This window comes from Vespa crabro, chromosome 23, assembly GCF_910589235.1.
Source record: "Vespa crabro chromosome 23, iyVesCrab1.2, whole genome shotgun sequence".
Classification (NCBI taxonomy): domain Eukaryota; kingdom Metazoa; phylum Arthropoda; class Insecta; order Hymenoptera; family Vespidae; genus Vespa; species Vespa crabro.
This window is the reverse complement of record NC_060977.1, coordinates 1,392,501-1,413,089: the sequence shown is the minus strand read 5'-3', so window position 1 is coordinate 1,413,089 and position 20,589 is coordinate 1,392,501. Positions and strand designations below refer to the sequence as shown.

The following is a 20,589-nucleotide window of genomic DNA, read 5'->3' as shown; positions in this document are numbered from 1 at the left end:
GACCAGTATGGTCGGTAATAAAAACTCAAAAGTGTTATATCGGTAATGAAGATTCCAATAAAGAAAGATAATTTTAAAGAAAGATAAATTCAAAAAAAAAAAAAAAAAAGTTATTTATGTAGAAATAGATTTTTTAATTTTTCACGTAAAATATAGAAAATGAATAAATATCACATAAATGTATTTATATTATCAATTTAGTCAATGAGATTATTTTTCTTTTTATATTAATCGTACATATATACAAATAATAATTATTATATGATCATATCTAAAAATTTATAACTTTAACGAGTTGTAATAAATACGAGGGAAGGTGGAAAATAAGATTGATTTAACTGTGACGGTTAAAATAAAAGAAAGTGTAAAGAAAATCTTGATCTATGGAACGTAATCCTCTTTCAAAAACACAGGATTTTCGTGACTATTCTTTTCCGTAAAATTGCCATCAGGTTCATCGACGTCGTTTGTGACGTTTTTACGGACGGCTTCAGTGGATCTGGCAGGTTCATTTATTACTTCCGTCAGTTGCATGGCGGTCGCAATCCTTAATGCCTTAAAACGAAATCGATCATAAAAAAATTGCATACCTCTATCAAATACTACATGTTATTGTAAATTATGAAAAGAGAAATAAATATTTTATTAAACAATTACGATTTTATCACCTTGCGTCTATCCCTACGAGCGGAATAAAGTACCCAAATAACATAGCATGCCATTATGATAGCAGGTATGCATATTCCTGCTATGGAAGATGTGCCACGTAAAAGTGCATGGTGTAATGCAAGCAATGTGACTCCTAATGCCGCTCCACCTGCTACGTATCTTCCTGTACGGCTTCGATCATCCTAATAAATTAAGATACATCGTTTCGATATTATTAATAGGATTAAATAATTACGATATCGATATAACATTAATATCAATTATTAATCGAATGTAATTTATATTAATAATAACGTTAACGAACACAATTATTCCTTTATGATTCAATAAAAATAATTAAAGAAAACAATTATGATCTGAACTATGATTTGACAGATATATATATATATATATATATATATATATATACATACATGAGTATAGAAAATGTATAATAAGTTTACCGAATTAGTGATAGAATTAAGAGTATCCCTTGAAGAAACTTCCGGTGTGATTGACATACTCCTGCCGGATACATAAAGCTTTTTCCAACTTTGATTGGTAAAAAACTTCTTTAGTATAAATTAGAGACAAGTTTTATTGTTATTAATCCATGCGTCACTTATATTTTTCAATGATGAACTTAGATTGTCGTAGAAGCGTTGAAAGTAACGTACACTTGCGACTTCTGATTAAACGAGAAAGTAATGAAAAATGCAATATCAAAACGTCGACTCGTTTGATTTCTTTTGAAGAAGTTTACATATTTTTTAACGTTTAATTTATCATCGATCACTAACCGCGAATTGAAAAGTTTGTTACGATGAAATTAAAGTCGACAGGTTGAGCGTCTTTTAAAAATGAATAACACATTTTTAATAGATCCACGAATAAGAATGATCGATCGGTGCCGATCCTAAACGCTGAGTAACAGTTTTTCTTCGATTATTTAACACGCGCAAAAGCAAAACGATCACGGGCAGAATGGGTGGGCAAAAGGCGTTTTCAAGAGCAAGTCGGCTCGCGCATTTACACCAGCACAATATAAACCAGACAAGCATGCTTAGGATAATAAACAAAAAAGACGACGCCCACATTGAATCTACGATCGATCGTATCGAAACGTCTTATGCGTTTAAGAAACAAGAAATGGATTAAAGAAATCGATCTTGAAGATTGAGCATTAGAATTTTATAAAGGTCAAGTGAAAATTTCCAAAATTACGTTTTTATACATAGATATGTTCTAATTCATCCTTTAACATTTCCGCCATTTATAATTTTTTTTTTTTATTTTGAGATATCCGTTTGTTTTTTTTTTTGTTTTTTGTTTTTTTTTTTTATTTTCTTTTATACGAACGATCGTTCGAACTCTTTTGGTAAACAACGAAATCACTCATTTTTTATCTTTTTTTTATTTTAGCAAACATTAATAAAAGAATTCTCAAAATTATTCGTATATTAAATATCGGAAAAAGTGCAATGCATATAAGAGATAGCTGTATATTTTTCTATTCACATATGTAAGTCATATTGCCTACCTTGTCGGGTGCATATTATACAAATTTGCCACCGGTAAGGCGCGTTAAATCATCTGTTTTTCAAGCCTTTTCATTGGTCGATAGGTAGCCATTAAGCGACGTGCGATTTTATATGAGCGATGGTCGCCTTTACGTCACACCGGTCGAGCGGATTCCATAATGTCAGAAGTATGAATATCCGGCTATATAGGCAAATATTGCCCTTGCAATTATGAGATTAATGTTAATCAATAGTTTTTTCTAATATAATAATTTCTAATTTGAAACTTTAAAAGTAAGTGAGATTATGCATCGAAGTAAAGAAAAGTTTAGATTATAAAAAAAATCTATCGTTATTATTTTATTATAATTTTTTTGTACTTTACTTTACAGAAAAATAACCTTATTTAAAGTCACTTCATATCATGGTGATATTACGGAATAAAAGAAATAATATACAAACTTATTAGTTTGTTTTTAACAAGTTGTGAGAGATCTTTTGATATCTTTCATTTTAGAGTTAATATTTTTTTCTATTAATAAATGATTATTATTGGAGAGAGGAGGGTCAGTAATCAAGAATTTTCTCATCTCCTGTTAAACAATAATATAGATTAAGTTCAATGATTATGGATCCAGGAATAATATGTTTTCGTCACTGTACTATTAAATCTGTGTTTTGTAAAACTATCCCAGAAGTGTGTCCATTATGTCAAGAATTAATTGTAAATTTTAATATAGAACCATTTAGAATTCCTTATCCATTTAGAAATGCAACAAGTCAACCGACTTCAATTGTAATAAAACCTTCATGTGGTACATTTTTAAATGACTATAATATTAATGATCTTTTACATATTGGAATAGTCAATTCTAATGGAAAGCTTTATGAATTTGATAAACATGGCTTGATTATTAATAATGTTTCTCAATGGATAAATTGTATCTCTATACAAGTAGTACCACCTTCTTGGGATTATTATTGGGATGAAATATTAAATGTTATGACTCATGATATTAAATGGAAATCTATTAATTATGATCAAAATACCATGAATTGTTTTGACTTTGTTAGAGAATTTTTGTATAAATTGAATTATAATAATTTACAATTTGAAAATGGCGAAGATATGTGTAGGAAACTTATATTACCTAAACTTCATGAAGCTATTAGATACATTGCGTTATACAAGAACTTGAAAGACAATCAATATTTTATATCGGATTAATTAATAAAAATATGTATCAGAAAAGCTTTTTTTTTTTTTTTCTAAATATTTTTATATTATGTAATATTTAGTTTTCTTTTTTTTTTTTTTTTTTTTTTTTTTTTACCATTGTCAATTAATATATTTTTTGCATTTTTACAGATAGAATTATAAAAGTATAAAAATGATATTTTCAAGAATAAGGAAAAGTGCGCTTGATAAAAGATCTGCTTTAAGAATTTGTCATTATATAAGAAGTATAGCAAATAATAGTAATGCTAATAATAAATTTGATGTTATTGTCGTGGGTGGAGGACATGCAGGAACCGAAGCCTGCACTGCAGCTGTCAGAATGGGTGCTAAAACGTTATTAGTTACACATAAAAAAAGTACAATTGGTATGTTGAAGAATATTTGTATTAAAGTACTTAATTAAATTAATATGTAAATTAATAAATAATTTTCTATATTTAGGAGAAATGTCATGTAATCCATCTTTTGGAGGAATAGGAAAAGGACATCTCATGAGAGAAGTAGATGCTTTAGATGGAATTTGTTGTCGCATATGTGATATTTCTGGTATACATTATAAAATATTAAATAAAAGGAAAGGTTCAGCTGTTTGGGGACTTAGAGCACAGATAGACAGAAATTTGTACAAACAACATTTACAGGCAGAACTTTTCAAAATGCAGGGTTTGGATATATGTGAATCGTCTGTTGAAGATCTTATATTAGAGGGAAGTCCACCAAAATGTTGTGGTATCATTCTTCGTAAGTTTAAAATATTTTTTATTTAATCTTGAGATATTAAAAAAAAATAAAAAAAAAAAAGAAATAAATCAGATATTTAACACTCTATTTTTTTTTCTTTTTTTATAGGAGATGGAACAAGGATATTTAGTAGCACAGTAGTTGTAACAACGGGTACTTTTCTCAAAGGTCAAATTATTATTGGATTGGAGAAAAGACCAGCTGGAAGAATGGGAGATGAACCTAGTATTGGATTAGCTAATACATTAGATCAACTTGGGTTTAAAATAAACAGACTCAAAACTGGTAATTGGTTATATCATACTTATATAAAATATTAATTTCTTTGAAATGAATTTGTTTGTCATTATTATATTCTATTATATTGTAGGTACTCCACCAAGACTGTTAAAATCGACAATTGATTTTTCTAAATGTTCTGAAAATTTACCAGATAAAGTTCCAGAACCATTTTCATTTATGAATAATAAAGTATGGCTTCATCCGGATGAACAAATGATCTGTTATATGACATTTACAAATGATGAAGTAGCCAAAATTATAAAGGACAACATGCATTGTAATTTGCATGTTACAGAAGAAAAAACAGGTCCACGATACTGTCCAAGTATAGAGAGTAAAATTCTAAGATTTAATAAAACTGTTCATCAAATTTGGTTGGAACCAGAAGGATTGGATTCACCATTGATATATCCAGGTGGTTTATCATGTACGCTACCTGCTGAAAGACAACAAGAATTAGTTAATGCTATACCTGGATTAGAAAAAGCTAAAGTAGGTAAGTTTTTGTTTTGAAAAAAAATATTATGTTAAGTAAATAAAAAAAATTAATTTTTATTTATTTACCTCCATAGAAAAACCTGGTTATGGCGTAGAATATGATTATATCGATCCAAGAGAATTAACTGAAGAATTAGAAACGAAAAAGGTTTCAGGATTATTCCTTGCTGGACAGATCAATGGTACAACTGGTTATGAGGAAGCAGCGGCACAAGGCATTGTTGCAGGCGTGAATGCAGCTGCTAAAGTAAATAATATTTTTTTTTCTTTTTTTCACTATAATATTGCAATGATTTCGTTTTTTTTTTTTTGTGATTTTGCATGAAAATTCCAAGTTAATAATTCTCTACTCATTTTATTTAGGTTTTGAGGAAAGTACCGTTAATTATAAGTCGAACCGAAGGCTACATTGGTGTTCTCATTGATGATCTTACAACGCAAGGTACAAACGAACCCTACAGAATGTTCACTAATCGAGCTGAGTTTCGATTGAGTTTACGTCCTGATAACGCTGACTTAAGATTGACATTAAAAGGATATGAGTCGGGTTGTGTTAGTAAAGAAAGATTAAACAGTATGATGAAAATGAAGACGGAATTAGAAGAAGCTATTCAATTGCTCTCTTCTCTTGTACAATCAAATACCAAATGGAACAAAGCTCTGGGTTTGGAAAGATTTAAAAGTACTGTAAATAAATCTGCTTTTAATGTATTGGGATCCCCAGATGAGAATGTAGAATTTAATAAAATTTGCATGATATGGCCGGATTTATTAGGACATATTGTAAATCCTATATTGATACGAAGATTAAAGGTATGATGTTTCAATATTTATGATTATTTTTTTATTACATCATGGGGACAGAATATGTAGAATAATTTAACTCGTTGATCTTGCCTGGTTAAGGCCAATAAATGAAATTGGCACAGATTCATCTTTGCTGATCTCAATCAATAAATCAATCAACTGATTTTACAGATAGAAGCAACCTATGCTTCTTTCATTAAACAACAAATGAAAGAGATGGACGAAGTTCGAAGAAACGAGCAAATGATAATACCTGACGATATAGATTACAATTCGTAAGAGAATCCGAAATTATTATGTTAATTATATATAAAATCATTACTAGATTTTCTATTACGTATATTTTTTTTTCTTTTTTTTTATTTTTTTATTTTTTTTCAGGGTACGATTAAATCTATGTATCGAAGATAAAGAAAAATTAATGGAAATACGTCCGCGTACAGTAAGTATTCTTTTCTCGTCCGTCTTTCCTTTTATTAAATTTGTTAAATATACGTTATTATTATTAGATGCAAATTTTGTTGATATAATGTACTTTGAATTTCAGATTGCTGCAGCTGAAAAGATTTCAGGTGTAACACCGGTAGCAATCGTACGACTTTTACAATACATCAAATATAATGTGATAAATGATGATAAACGACAAAAATTGAATATATAAAAAGTGTACAAAAAATATATCTCAAAAATAATATAATATTAAATGAAAGAAATTTCTCTACGTATAAGAAGGAACCAGATGTTTCGATAGAACTGAGTATACAGAGAGTTTCTAACATAGAACTTTACTGATCTAATTAGTGAAGGTTCGAAGGGTCTCTAATTACTAAGTTCTTGATACAGAATTCTCTGCTGGAGCGTGTTCAGCGTAAACGTCGTTATAAGATTTGTTTATTTCGACCTAAGTTATATATATATATATATATATATATATATATATATATATACACATATATATATACATATATATATATATATATAAAAGCTTTCACGTTCTATTAAACACTGGTATAATAACTTAAACTTAATTCTCTGTTTTAGAAAATCAATTTTCATTCATCTATTATTCTAGAAAACTTCTAATTGAGGAGGACGACGAAGAATTTAAATAAAAAATGAAATTTGTTCGTACTAGGAGTTCATTTTTATTGCCATTAGTGCGATATTAAATACTGTTTACGATACATCTCGTATGGGAATGGTGTACTTTATTTAATCGGCGCTTGTAAATCGAACGCTAGAAATCATTGAGCGCTTATATATATATATATATATATATATATATATATATATATATATATATATATATGAATGATTTTTTGCTTTTTTCTTTTTTTTTTCTTCCTTTTTTTCTCTCTTTCTCTTTATTACTAGTGATAAATCTTGTTCTCCTGTGTTCTACTATAGACGGGTTATAAACGTAGTAGTTGACGCGCGGGCTTTTAATATACGATCGTCCTTAATATGCTCGACGATTTAATACTATTGTCTCTCGTCATTTCTCTCCTCTTTTTTTTTCTTTCTTTTTTTTTTCTTCTCTTACTATGTTTCTCTATCTCTCTTTCTCTCTTTCTTTTAGCCTCATTTCGCATGCCTCGAGAAATTCTCGAGGTGTCTGCATATTTCTTTATATTTTCATCGTATCTTTGGTCAAAGTAAAAGCCAGAAGCCTTCTCATCGACTACCTCTTTCTCTTACTTCGCCCCATGGCAGAGAGATGATGCTTCTTCTATATGCTAGAGATAAACGAAGAATACACGCAAAAAGTGACGAGTGGGATGTTTCCTCTTTCGTACCACAAACGATCGTGCCAACATCCTCTCTCTCTCTCTCTCTCTCTTTCTCTTTCTCTTTCTCTTTCTCTCACTACGTCTTTGATCTTTCTATCTTCTCTTGAAGAACCATCTCGACGTTATCCTTCTCTCCTTCTCTAACTTTTCCTTTTCTTCTTCTTCTTCTTCTTCTTCTTCTTCTTCTTCTTCTTCTTCTTCTTCTCTTTTTTCCTTTTCTTCTTCCTCATCCCCAATGAATTCGACTTTCACTTTCCGCTATCTTCGTTCAAAGTTAAAAGACAAAAAAGGGAGACAAGGGAAAAGAAAGAAAAGAAAAAGAAAAAAAGAAAGAAAAGAAAACAAAAAACAAAATGATAACATAATCAACGATTTCGGCTTATATTCTAATTACGTATTTTACGTGTACTCTGGCAAGCTATTATCTAATTTTGTTACACGTAGTACCGTTATACATATACATATACATACATACATATATATATATATATATATATATATATATATATATATATATATATGTATATATATATATCTTTCTCTCCCTTTCTCTTTCTCTCTATGTTTATCATTCGAAATAAATTAATTTATTAAGGCTACGATCTATCTCTCGATTCACATCGATCCTATTATCAGTATATAATATTCTAAGAGAATAAATGTGTGCTCACGTTTTCATTGGATTCGATTATTAATTTGAAATGCGACGATAGAAATATAATATATAATTCGTAATTTCTATCGGTCTGGTGAAAATTTGTCGCATTGAAAATTTTTTCATATATATATATATATATATAACGATAATTATTATTCTCTAAGCGTTCATTTTTATACATTTAAGAATAATATAAGCTAATTTTATTTCGGTGTTACTCGTGTTATATCCCTATATTCTATGATCGAGCCCGGTATTGTTTCTATTGGCAGTTGTTTAATGTTAATAACAAAAATAATATTAATAATATAATGATAATAATGAGAAATAAAAAAATGCGTTATTATGATAAGTTAAGAATGAATATAATAAAGTCTCTTCTATATTCGGCGACAGTCGCGTGCATAAAAATAAATTTTTAACAAACAAAATTATTTTATTATTATTATTATTATTATTATTATTATTATTATTATTATTATTATTATTATTATTATTTTGGTGAAGTATATTTTACTTTTTTTTTTCTTTTTTCTTTTTTTTTCTTTTTTCTCTCTTTATAATAACTTCAGAATATCGCATAGAATTTTAATAACAGGATATACGACTGTCACCGTGGGAATTTTATGAGAGAATATGTGATCTACGCATTACTTAAAATGACTTATGATGAACACTAATTATATAGTATCATTCGTACACACACGCACATATGCACGCACAAATATACAACACGTCTCGTCGTAATAATTTTTACATACATACGTAGGAGATGCTCCGTTTTCCCCCTTTCTTTTTCTTTTCTTTTCTTTTCTTTTTTTTTTCCATTCTTTGGATCAGAAAATTATTTAGAAAAAAAAAAAGATCAACGAAGGTAAAATGTTCTGAAGTTGAGTCATTTAGAAAAAGGGAACATCGGTTTGTCTCTTCTGTCATTCGTCATTCATACTACAAAAAGGAACTAATTAGACTTTCTAAAATGACCCGTTTGTGTTGTTTATTTTTTTTCTTTTTTCTTTTCTACTCTTCGAAGACCATCTCGTTTCTTATTTTTTTTTTTTTCTTTATTTCTCTTTTTCGAACGCCCACATATTTCGAATAAAATCGATTTCGATGTGTCTTCAAGAGAGAGATTGTTCGAATCGAGACAGCGGACATCGTATCTGTTGCTTTTGTTCAAGGCCATCTAAAATCTTTTTTGATGGCTAATATATATTTTAGTCTCTTTGATGCACCCGAAGAAAAAAAAAATTATTCTTTCTTTCTTTCTCTCTCTCTCTCTTTCTTTCTCTCTTTTTATTTCTCTTTCTATTTCTAATCTCGAACGAACAATTCGTAAGCTCTTACAAACTTTTTCTTCTCTAAACTAATGTTGTCTATTGACAAATCGTTTGATAATCGACTCGTGTTTTTCTAATATTAGATAAATCAATGAATGTCAAAAGTTTCAGTATTTTTATATTTAAATAAAGGTTTATTTTTTATTGCCTACATATGTAAATTATTTTATTATTGTATTATTTTATTATTGAAAATCCAATAGTATAGTATATTATTTTATTGACAACATTAGTATTTTTTTTTACTATATATATCGTATAATTTCGTATCATTATATCATATTGGCTACTCCCAATAGTATAGTATAATATTATTCTATTAACAACATTAGTATTTTTTTTTCTTTTTTATTTTTTTTTTTTTACTGTATATATCGTATAATTTTGTATTATTGTATTATATTGGCTATCCCAATAGTATAACATAATAATAATAATAATAATAATAATAATAATAATAATAATAATAATAATAATAATATTAATTATTTATTTAAATATATAATACTGAAAATTCTGACATTAATTATCGATCAATACGGCATGTTAAACTTGCCAGACATCTGGAAGGCATTTAAAAAGGCATCGAATTTTTAATACATATTGTCGCAAATCGTCGATCATTCTTTGATCTTACCCGTTTCTATCCAAAAGAATCTAATTTTTGACTCACGTAGATCAAAACTTATGTTATCTTGATGATTCGTTCGACTATTTTCAATCGACGATGCGAAATGCAGATTAAATTATATGTATATATATATATGTACGTATGTATGAACTTGTAATGGCACTCTTCCAGACGATTTTTGACATAGATTGGCAGTATTGTTAAAAATACGACGTTATAAAATTTTCTCTTTTTCTCTTTCTCTCTTTCTCTCTCTCTCTCTCTCTCTCTCTCTCTTTTCCTTTTCACACTATTTTAAAGACGTTTTTTCTGGCAGTATTCTTGGACGTAAAGGTTTTTTTTTTCTTTTTCTTTTTTTTTTTTTTTATTGCGATCTTGATGCGATAGAAAAAATTGATGACATATAAAATTTAGATCTCACGAGAGATTTCAATGTCGATGCAAAATAGCCATTCCAAATGACAAACAAGTCAAAGAAATGATTCTCTCAAATTTCAAAATGGCAATAAACAATAAATTATTAATTATTATCCCGTGTGAAGATTCGTGGATCGTTGATCAAACGTTTTTCTTTCTTCTTTATTATTCTTTTTTTTCTTTTTTTTTTTTTTTTTTTAGAATTTGGTTATTTCTAAATCTACTTAACTCTTCTACATCACGAATTATTTTGTGGTCCCGATATTAACATTCCAATCGTTATCTACGAAGACAAAAAATAATTATGATCCACGAGAAGAGATTTTACGAATGGGCAAAGAATGAATTTGAATTAAATTTAAAAAAAAAAACCGTGTCAAAGTATTAGAAAAGAACAACACACACATACACATAAACACGTGTATATAAAAAAGACAAAAAAAAAAAAAACAAAAAAAACCATTTGAGCCTTGCAAAAGAGAGAAAGTATTATAATTAAGCTCGATTCGAAGACATTAGAGAAGTGGACGCAATAACTATTCGATCGAATTGGTAATAAATGTATGATTATACATCAGTCATCTATGATTATACATTATTATATCGATAATTTATTAATAATAATTTCTGATGAATGATCAATCGCTCTGTCTCTCTCTTTCTCTCTCTCTCTCTCTCTCTCTCTCTCTCTCTCTCTCTTTCCTCTCTTCTTTATATATTTTAATAACGAGTTTCTCGATTAGAATGAGTTCGTCACTTATAAAGAATTTTCCCTTTCGTTTTCTTTTTCGATTTTATGCAAGTATTCGTATTCTCGAACGTATACACACACACACACACACACACACACACACACACATACACACATACACACACATAAACATACAGACTCACCTATACACTCACGCATGTATATATATATACGTGATCTTGAAGTGTCTTTAGTGTACATATATGTATATATACACATATAAGTCCGTCGGAGAGAAAGAAAAAAAAAAAAAAAGAAAAAGGAAAACAAAAAAAACAGAAGAAGGCGTGTTAGAAATACAGCCTCTAGGCTTTCTCATTCCTGACAAAACACCCACGGGTTCTCAAGGTCAACGACCTTAGAATGGAAACGCAGTGATCGTCGATGTTTGCCGAACGTTCAATGCGTTCACCCAAAGTCGGCATTGTTAAAAAGGTTTTTTTTTTTTTTTTTTTTTTTTTCTACGATAGTTGTAGAGTAGTCTTCCGACTCTCTTTTAATCTTCTTCGTCATTGTATTTTTTCATTTATTTATTTTCCTTCTTCTTCTTCTTCTTCTTCTTCTTCTTCTTCTTATTAATATTATTATTCATATTTAATCAGGAATCTTCGAGGTGAGTTTTAACATATGGTCTCCAACGGTGCAGTCTTAGTACTTGGATTCTGTGTAACGCTATCACCCATGCTGGGCATCCCATGACTGGTTGTACTCAGGCCATTACCCTGTCGACCAGCGTTCGTTCTTGGATTTCTATTGCAAAGTCTTTTCAATGCCGCTCTGACCTGAGGTTGACAGCCGACCACTGCGAATATCAGTACACCTTGGAAGGCGTTTATCAGGTCGGTGAAGTACCAGATATATTGCGGACCACCTACTGCCCATGAGACCACGTCAGCGACCCATGTGATCCCCATCACGATCACCAACTTCATACATACTCGGCCAAGTGCAGCCCTGTTTTCGACAGAAACATATCAATATTATTTATTAATAAAGAATTTAATAATAATAATAATAATTGGAAATATAATTGGATTTTTATTTTACTTTTATTTCTTTCGTTTTTTTTTTTTTATGAGATTCTTACGCTTAAGCTCATTGTTTACTTTTTTTTCTTTTTTTTTCTTTTTTTTTTTTTAAAGTTCGGACGATGCACGATAAAAAGATATGAAGGAATAAATGTTTTAATTATGTTTTTAAAGGTACGATTGATTTAATAAAATAAATTTCTTTCTTAGCTCTTGAATTTAATAATTTAAAAATAATGAAAAGACGAGAAGAAATGATAGTACGATGATATGATGATTTGTGGTAGACCACTAGTAACGTAGACGAGATCATTCGGATCGATAAAAAGATCGATGGGAGGAACGACGACGAAGGAGATGAAATGAAATAACTTAGTATCTTGGATCGTCGCTTGTTCTGATGTGCCACGGATAAAAGTGAATGAGAACCTATGATCTATTGAGAATCGTGATCGATTGTAATGATAAATTTCAAGGATCAACGACTTCTAGTTTTATTCGATCAATAGATATCGATATCAGACAGTCTAGGCAATTTGTAATTAATGTTAATTTATGCTATTATATAGGCTTAATTTAACTTTTATGCCATAAATTTTAGATTATGGTATAATTATATTATTAAAAATTATATAATGTGAAAGTACATGAAGCATTAGTTATATTATTATAATATAATATATAAAATACTATAATTACAGTAATATATGCTAGTACAGTAGTTTACTACTATATAATTTTTTTTTTTAATATTTAAATTACATCATATTTAAATATGAATGGAGAAAAATATATATATATATATGTAAAAGAGTTTTCAGTTATTTTCTACGTTACGAATGATAAAAAATCTTTTTCTGGATCGTAAAAAGAGAAAAACTAATATTTCTTGCGATATATATTTCTGAAAGTTCTCATATAATCGCAACTACGTTTCCGCAGAATCGTAAATCGTGTTGGCACGGTAGTAACGACGAGGGTAAAGTTTATAGAGATCGTTTCCTTTGGTTGTCCGTGCAAATAACATTCTACAGGAATGTAGAATTGAGAATCAAGATCGTCAATATCAATCTAACGATTCGAGAAAAGAATGGAATGATATTGGAAGGATGAGGATTGGATTAGAGAGGAAGTGATATTGATAGAAGAAACTACGAATGAGAAATAACGATATTTGTTCGTTTTCTAGATCATAAAATTGAATTACTAGGAAAGAATTCAAAGTTACATACAATCATTTCGATTTATATAAAATTTGATTTTTCTTAATAAGGAATAAAAATCATCGATATGGTCGATTAGTAAAGGCTCCTTTTTCTAATCGTGAAAATTAATGTCAACGATAGTTGCGAATCGTCGAGAGAATTCTCGAGAGGACCACTTTCATTTCGAAGGTTAAAATGAAACCAGTTATCCTTGATGTTAATCGCTTAAGCACGTCGTCCTTCGTTCGAAAACAAAAGCCTTTTCTTTCTCTAAAGAAACAGGATTCAACGGGTTCATTCTGATTTATTTTAAGATCGAGTATAATATAACTATTTCAAAGGGTTTACATATATATGTATTTATGTACATAGTACATGAGTGTTTTCGTCGAATAAATCGAATCTTAGTTAATTAGATGAAACAAGGTTAGAGTTTACAGAGTGCATCGATCGCAAAACTTGAAACATTATTGGTCGGTTAAGTAGATCAGAAAGTTCTCTCACTCTCTCTCTCTCTCTCTCTCTCTCTCTCTCTCTCTCTCTCTCTCTCTCTCTCTCCCTCTTATCGAATCGAAATCAAAAGACGAAGACGACGAGAGAAAGAGAGAGAGAGAAAGAGAGAAGGAGGGACTTTCGTGCGAGTTTAATAAACCTCGTTTGAATATGATCTCGTTTGATCTCGATTTATGAATTTTCTTAGGTCTTATAAATTCTTTTTTTGTTTCCTTTCTCTTTTTCTCTTTTTCTTTTTTCTTTGGTAAGAAATCGTTCAAATTTCATGACTTACCTTTCTGTAGTACTCTTGACGAATTCTCCCTTCCAAAGGCCGCACGTTAATTCACGTGCGGTTGCGGCAAAGAAAAGAAGATTCACGGCTAAAAGTACACCGATTGGTCCGAAGAAATACGCAAGGATTTCCATGTCGCCTGAAATAAAATAATAAAAATGAAAATATACGCACGTAATTATCTATACGTAAATATGACCCGTATCATTCATGCGATTTGTTTTCTCCTATTATGTTTTTCATTTTTCCCCCATTTATTTTTCCTTTTCTTTTTTTTTTCTTTTTTTTTCTTTTATTCATTTGGCGAGTGGTAGGGGCGGGTGGGGGGGGGAGGGAAGGGAGAAAAAAAGAAAAAAAGAAAAAAAGAAAAAAGAAAAAAAGATCGCTCGCATCATAGCTCGCGTTTCTCTCGCAATAAGTTCATTCGTTGATTTTAACAACGTGGATCGACCACCGAACGCGAAATAATATTTCTAAATTTAAATCATCGCCAGACAGGATAAGCCGGATCTTCGATGTTTCGAATTTCTTCGATTCAATAATAAACATCGTTGCGTTTTACCAAGGGAGAAGGAAATGGATTTACGCGTTATACTTAAACTCGAATAACGCGAGACTTGCCTTTATTTCATGTACCATAGATGAGAAATTTCATTTCTCTCTCTCTCTCTCTCTTTATCCTTCTCCCTCTCTCTCTCTCTCTCTCTATCCTTCTCCCTCCCTCTCTCTCTCTCTCTCTCTCTCTTTTTCCTTTTCTCTTTTACTTTCGTGCGAAAATAGATTTTTTTTTTGCGGGCATCGAAGAGGGAGGAGAATAAAAATACGATCGAGGACAGGAAGATAAATCTGTTCGACGATCGTGCGTGATTCACCGGAAGCGTGAAGCAATATACACAAGATTGAACGAATCACGGATTGGTTTTTGCTCTAGGTAACGCTAAAATAAAAAAAAAAAAATATATATATATATATATGTATATATATATATTAGCAGAGAAAGAAAGAGGAGAAAGAGTGAGTAGGTTACGTAGAAGTGCGAGCTGATAGGAAGCAAACGTTACTTTTATCAAAGAATTTTCGTATATCTTTTACAGATCACCCCACTCGTAATTCTGCACTTACGTATTTTATGTACCTGAACTTTTACCATCCTCCCAATCTTCCTCTCCCTTTCGTACCATCCTAGTTCTCTCCTTTACAAATAAACTTTGAAATAAAATCTCGTTTATGCAGGATACCTATACGAGGCGAGTGCTATTACCAATGCACTTTTACTACTTTTAACGGGTATCGGACCTCCGCGATCGACCTACTTTTCAAGTAAACGAGTACTCGCGAAGAAGCACCACAGAAAAGAGGATCCAGGTCAAACCGTTATAAACCTTCTCTTCTTCTTTATTCTTCTTTCTTTTTTTCTTTTTTTTTTTTTCATTTATATTTAGGTTAATAAGATGCACCGATATCATACTTCTTAGTATATTCAAACTGAGAAAATGTCCTTATTTACAATGTAAAGTAAATAACAGTTGAAGAGAATTCTGGATAAGTTCGTTGATCTTTTTTACATTTTAACATTGGATTTTTATCAATCGGTCAATATGACCCTAACTCGAACAATATTTTTATCTAAATGTCTACTTTAAATTTCATCTATTAGTTATCTCGAAATACAATAGTAAATTCTTTGTTCAATTCTTTTCCTTTTGGTTTTTTTTTTTTTTTCTTTTTTAGACATCCCTTTCCGTAAATGTCTTAGACTTTTTCTTTTTTCTTTTTTTTTTTTTTTTGAGGTACATACGTCTCATTTTAGCGTTAATAATTTATGGAATAATAAAAGATGAAAAACAATTCAATGTTACGAATATTAATACCGTAACATTATGCCATTTCTAAAGCTGTCGTTTATTTGTTTCATCATTTGAAATAATAAAATTAGCAAAATTCTCGGTACAAGGAACAAGTTTTACGAGGGTGTTTCGAAAGAACGTTTTGCGATATTTCATAAATATTTTCTGTAATCCCATTCCGGCTGATCTAGTCTGTTCGTTGATTCGCTTCTGAGCTTCAACGAAAAGTTTCGAGCGGACGTCAAACTCAGGCAGAACTCGTCGGTGAACTTTCGAAACGTTGTGTATCGGATTCGGGCCGGTTTACCAAACTCTCTCTCTCCCTCCTTCTCTCTCTCTCTCTCTCTCTTTTTCTCTTTGGGCACTCTTCATCTCTTCGTTCGGTTCGCTAGCTGCAGGACGAACGGAATATTAAACGAATGCAGAAGAGCGAACTTGTATTCTCTTCAGCCCTTGCCTTCCACTTTTTTCTCATCCAGGGCGTTCATCAAGAAGGTTCAAAATTCAACGTCCGTACACAGCAAGAGAGACAGAGAGAGAGAGAGAGAGAGAGAGCAAGAGAGATAGACAGACAGACAGACAGACAGAAGGAGGGAGGGAGAGAGAAGAGAAAGAAGAGCTTCACACAAAATTCAAAACTCTTTTCAGAGCCAAGTTTTACCTTCTCTTTTGGACTTCTTCCGAGACAATAACGAACGATTCATTTTAAAGCACTCGCAAAGAAGCAATTAGATTAAACGACGTCTTCCTTCTTTCATTCGGCTAAGTTAAAGAGGAAGCTATGGCTTCGACGATTACCGATAATGATCGGTAATCTTTCTCTCTCTCTCTCTCTCTTCCTCTCTCTCTCTCTCTCTCTCTCTCTTTTACTTTTTTTTTATTTAATTTGCCTGTTTCCTACTTTAATGGACTCTAAATTAGAATGATTCGTAAAAGACAGATAGAGAGTGATAGAAACAGACAGAGAAAAAGAGAGAAAGAGAGAGAGAGAGAGAGAGAGATAGCAGGAAAGTTCTTTCTTACCGTTTACGAACGACACTATCGTCTATATTCGGTGGCTTTTGGCGACCCGCCAACGATAGCTGTTCCGCACGGGTTGTATCTCACTCCATGGCAAGCCATAACAAACATAAGTGAATTATGTCCACGCGTGCCTGTTCGATACTTTATGGCACCCCCGTCAAGCCCGATTAGCTCGCCATCGAAAACGTTTCGCGAGATCAATTGCAATCGTTTCTCCTTCCCCACCTCCTCCTCCACCGCCACCACCTCCTCCTCCTCTTCATCTCCTCTTTCATATCCACCTTCTCTTTCTTCTATACATTCATACTTTCTCTTTCTCTCCTCTGTCCAGCGCATCTCTCTCTCTTTCTCTTTCTCTCTATTTCTCTCTCTCTCTCTCTCTCTCTCTCTCTTCCGTTTTCAAATTTTGGACACCTCGGCAATTTATGTTGCACGATACCCTTTTAATCGTCGACGATATTTCGGATCGTCAGGCAGGATTGTTAACGATCCCGGTAACGATCGTTTCTCACGTGCTTTAAACGATTCACTGGCATGGAATTTTTAATTATCGTTAGAGAGGAAGAGAGAGAGAGAGAGAGAGAGAGAGAAAGGGTGGATAGAGAGATAGAAAGGGAATCAATGATTTTTTTGTGTCAACAATCGATCGTGATTTATTTACGTTATGTATATGTGTGAGTGTGTATGTGAGGGTATATATATATATTTTATTCGAGTAAGTACGAAAACATGTGTACAGGGGCTTGTAAACAACAGATAAATAGTTTAGAAATTTGTGAAATCAAATAGAAATTTGAAAAACGTCTGAATGAATTAGCTTTCTATGTATGTAGATAACATGAAAAAAAAAGTTTAGAAAGCTAACTACAAGTTTGTGATTTATATATATATATATATATATTTATTTATTTATTTTTTTATTTATTTATTTTTTTATTTATTTATATATTAAAATAGAACAATAAAATTTTGAAATTATACGATAATTAATTAAATATTTAATTGTATATATCTCGTAAATGACGTAATAAAACGATTAGAGGTGGCCCTTTAAAATTCTCAATCATTTCTATCTACGTTTAGTCATCGTTTAGTATAACCAATAAAGGTGAGTGGGCGATAAATAAGGATAACTTTAAAGGGTCTTCTCTAGAGTAGGTACTTCCAAACACTTCTCTTTAGAATTCGATAATTCTATCAGCGTTTCATTAGCATGTCGAGTGTCCTGTACGTCGATTATACATACATATATACGATCAAAGTCTCGACAATTTCGTACAAACTCATTCCCTTTCGTACTTCTATTTTCTCTTTTTAGTAATTGTATTAAAAAGTGTAACGAACCGTAGCTCGCGTCGATAGTACAACAGGATTTCCAATACGACACGTGCATGTGTACATGTGAGTATTTGTGCGCAATCGACCGTTCTCAAATCGATTAATATTTGCGAGTTTAACGTGTACGAAACTTTCGAAATTATTTGTCTCTCGTGTCGCTTCTTTTCATGCATATATACATATCCTATGTATCTAAAATTTATATATTCAAAGATTTATACGTGGATACGTATTACGAAGATTAACTTCATGTATTTATAAAACGCGAGAGATTTGAATTAAATTCAATTGAATATATTCGATTATTATTATTATTTTTTTTTTTTTTTCTTCTTATTTCTTATCGAAGATATGAGAAAAAATTATTAATTAAATATCTTTTGATACTCATAGTAATCATTTATCGAAACAAATTGTGATAATAATAAATCGTATTGATAGATCTTAAAATTCTTAGAAGGAACTATAAAACGTGTAAAGATAACAACTCTAAAGAAATTAATTTGCTTTAGAGATTTTGGACAGTCTGGCGCCAACTTAATCTTTTCATAGTATCGTTTCTAGTACTAACAAGTCAGGCGTTTACGTTTCTCTCTAATAGGTAGAGGAATAGCACATCGTATTATATATTAAAGTCCTTTACTTAGGTTGTTCGACCTCTCGACACCAAGGTATTGCTTCGTTGGGTTACCCCGAAAGCAGAGAAGAGAGTTCAAGATATAGTCCGATGGAGTATCCCATGGGACACCATTATCCTGATTTATAAGAGCTACAACGATTCTATTTTCTGCCTTCTCTGCAATCAGCCTCTTGTGCTGCTTCTACAACTGCCGTTCATCGTCACTCTTTTCTGTCTTTCCATTCATTTACATTTTTTTTTTATATTCCTCTCTCTCTCTCTCTTTCCTTCATCCCTTACTTTCCTTTCTTATGTATATGCGTCCCGAATGACAATTCCTTTCGAGTTTGAATTTGAGCTGAAGAAAATCCATGTCTCGTTCACGACGAATGAAATGAGAACCATTGAAATTTTCTTTCCTTTCATTAGTTTTTTCTCTTTTCCTTTTCCTTTTTCAACATCTATGTAAGTAAATAAAAAAAAAAAAAAAAGAAAAAAAAAAGAAAGGAAAAAGAAAAAAGAAAAGCAAGAAAGAAAGAAAGAAAGAAAGAAAGAAAGAACGTTGTTTACGAAATTATACCCTCTCTTTAAAGGCACGCGCGACAAAGAGTAGACTACGAGAGAAGAATCTAAAAGATTCAGGAAGCGGCCTGCTCGTGTACTGCGTTAACGGGACAAAACCATTCTTTCCAATGTGGAATAATATAATACAAGAGAGAGAGAGAGAGAGAGAGAGAGAGAGAGAGTGAGAGAGAAAGAGAAGTTGTTTCTAACAAGGAAAAAAGGAAAAAAAAAAAAAGAAAAAAAAAAGAAGAAAAGATTCAGTTCAAATCGTTCTCGGTTTATTGTTTGCGGAAAACATCGATGCACATTACAGTGTGACGGCTATGTTTGCGACGGGTATTTGCGTGGGACTTTAGGATCAGCCACGTGGGATTATTATGGGGTAAAGGAGATTACGAATTGTGAGATAGTCTCTTTCTCTCTTTCCCCCCCCCCTCTTCCTCTGTTAAATAGCTTGCAACTGTGCCGAAGCTCGACCGCGAATAAAGACCACCCTCTCTTCTCTCTCTCTCTGCTTTCCCCCCCCTTTATATCCAACAACTCCCCCTCCAACCTACTCAATCTCTCTTTCCTCTTTCTCTATATCTTTGTCTCTATCTCTCTATTTCTCTCTATCTCTCTCTTTCTCTTTCTCGTTCAATTTTGTTCTCCCTTCTTCTTCTTCTTCTTCTCCTCCTCCTCCTCCTCCTCCTCCTCTTCTATGATGTTACAAGGACGAGTCCTTAACAGCGCTATAGATATGGCATACTCGTAAATTCAACCGGCATACTTGGACAGAGTGTACCTATATTAAAGCTCACGGGAACTTGTACCCGGTTATTATTAGGTATTCGACGATGGTATTAAAGGTACTTT

The 20,589-nt window shown here is 31.4% G+C and overlaps 4 protein-coding genes across 5 annotated transcripts in view; 2 read left to right on the top strand and 2 right to left on the bottom strand.

Moving 5' to 3' along the window:
* Positions 1 to 270: 270 nt before the first annotated feature.
* On the bottom strand, positions 271 to 1,621 carry LOC124432012. The gene is made up of 3 exons (XM_046980494.1): positions 1,113 to 1,621; positions 669 to 851; positions 271 to 555 (listed from the first exon to the last, which is right to left on the bottom strand). Exons 1-3 carry the CDS (start codon positions 1,167 to 1,169, stop codon positions 382 to 384), a joined length of 414 nt encoding a protein of 137 aa, XP_046836450.1. The 5' UTR covers positions 1,170 to 1,621; the 3' UTR covers positions 271 to 381.
* Positions 1,622 to 2,316: 695 nt separating this feature from the next.
* On the top strand, positions 2,317 to 6,449 carry LOC124431994 (protein MTO1 homolog, mitochondrial). Of its 2 annotated transcripts, XM_046980445.1 has the most exons (11): positions 2,317 to 2,462; positions 2,561 to 2,734; positions 3,538 to 3,773; positions 3,850 to 4,149; positions 4,258 to 4,434; positions 4,520 to 4,927; positions 5,004 to 5,176; positions 5,293 to 5,742; positions 5,908 to 6,011; positions 6,118 to 6,178; positions 6,284 to 6,449. In XM_046980445.1, exons 3-11 carry the CDS (start codon positions 3,560 to 3,562, stop codon positions 6,395 to 6,397), a joined length of 2,001 nt encoding a protein of 666 aa, XP_046836401.1. In that variant the 5' UTR covers positions 2,317 to 2,462; positions 2,561 to 2,734; positions 3,538 to 3,559; the 3' UTR covers positions 6,398 to 6,449. The 2 variants fall into 2 exon arrangements, with proteins under 2 accessions (XP_046836401.1, XP_046836400.1); XM_046980444.1 differs by lacking the exon at positions 2,561 to 2,734 and having other exon boundaries at positions 2,320 to 2,462.
* On the top strand, positions 2,797 to 3,396 carry LOC124431937 (MKRN2 opposite strand protein). Its single transcript, XM_046980364.1, has one exon. The coding sequence runs from the start codon at positions 2,797 to 2,799 to the stop codon at positions 3,394 to 3,396; it is 600 nt and encodes a 199-aa protein (XP_046836320.1).
* A 1,647-nt stretch (positions 6,450 to 8,096) lies between the features above and the next one.
* LOC124431995 (probable G-protein coupled receptor Mth-like 1) overlaps positions 8,097 to 20,589 on the bottom strand; it is a 96,380-nt gene continuing 83,887 nt past the window's right edge. Inside the window, exons 6-7 of the mRNA XM_046980446.1 lie at positions 14,344 to 14,482; positions 8,097 to 12,277 (exon numbers count right to left, since the gene is read on the bottom strand). Coding sequence (XP_046836402.1) covers positions 11,944 to 12,277; positions 14,344 to 14,482 — 473 coding nt within the window. The 3' untranslated portion in view covers positions 8,097 to 11,943. The remainder of the gene's footprint in view (positions 12,278 to 14,343; positions 14,483 to 20,589) is intronic.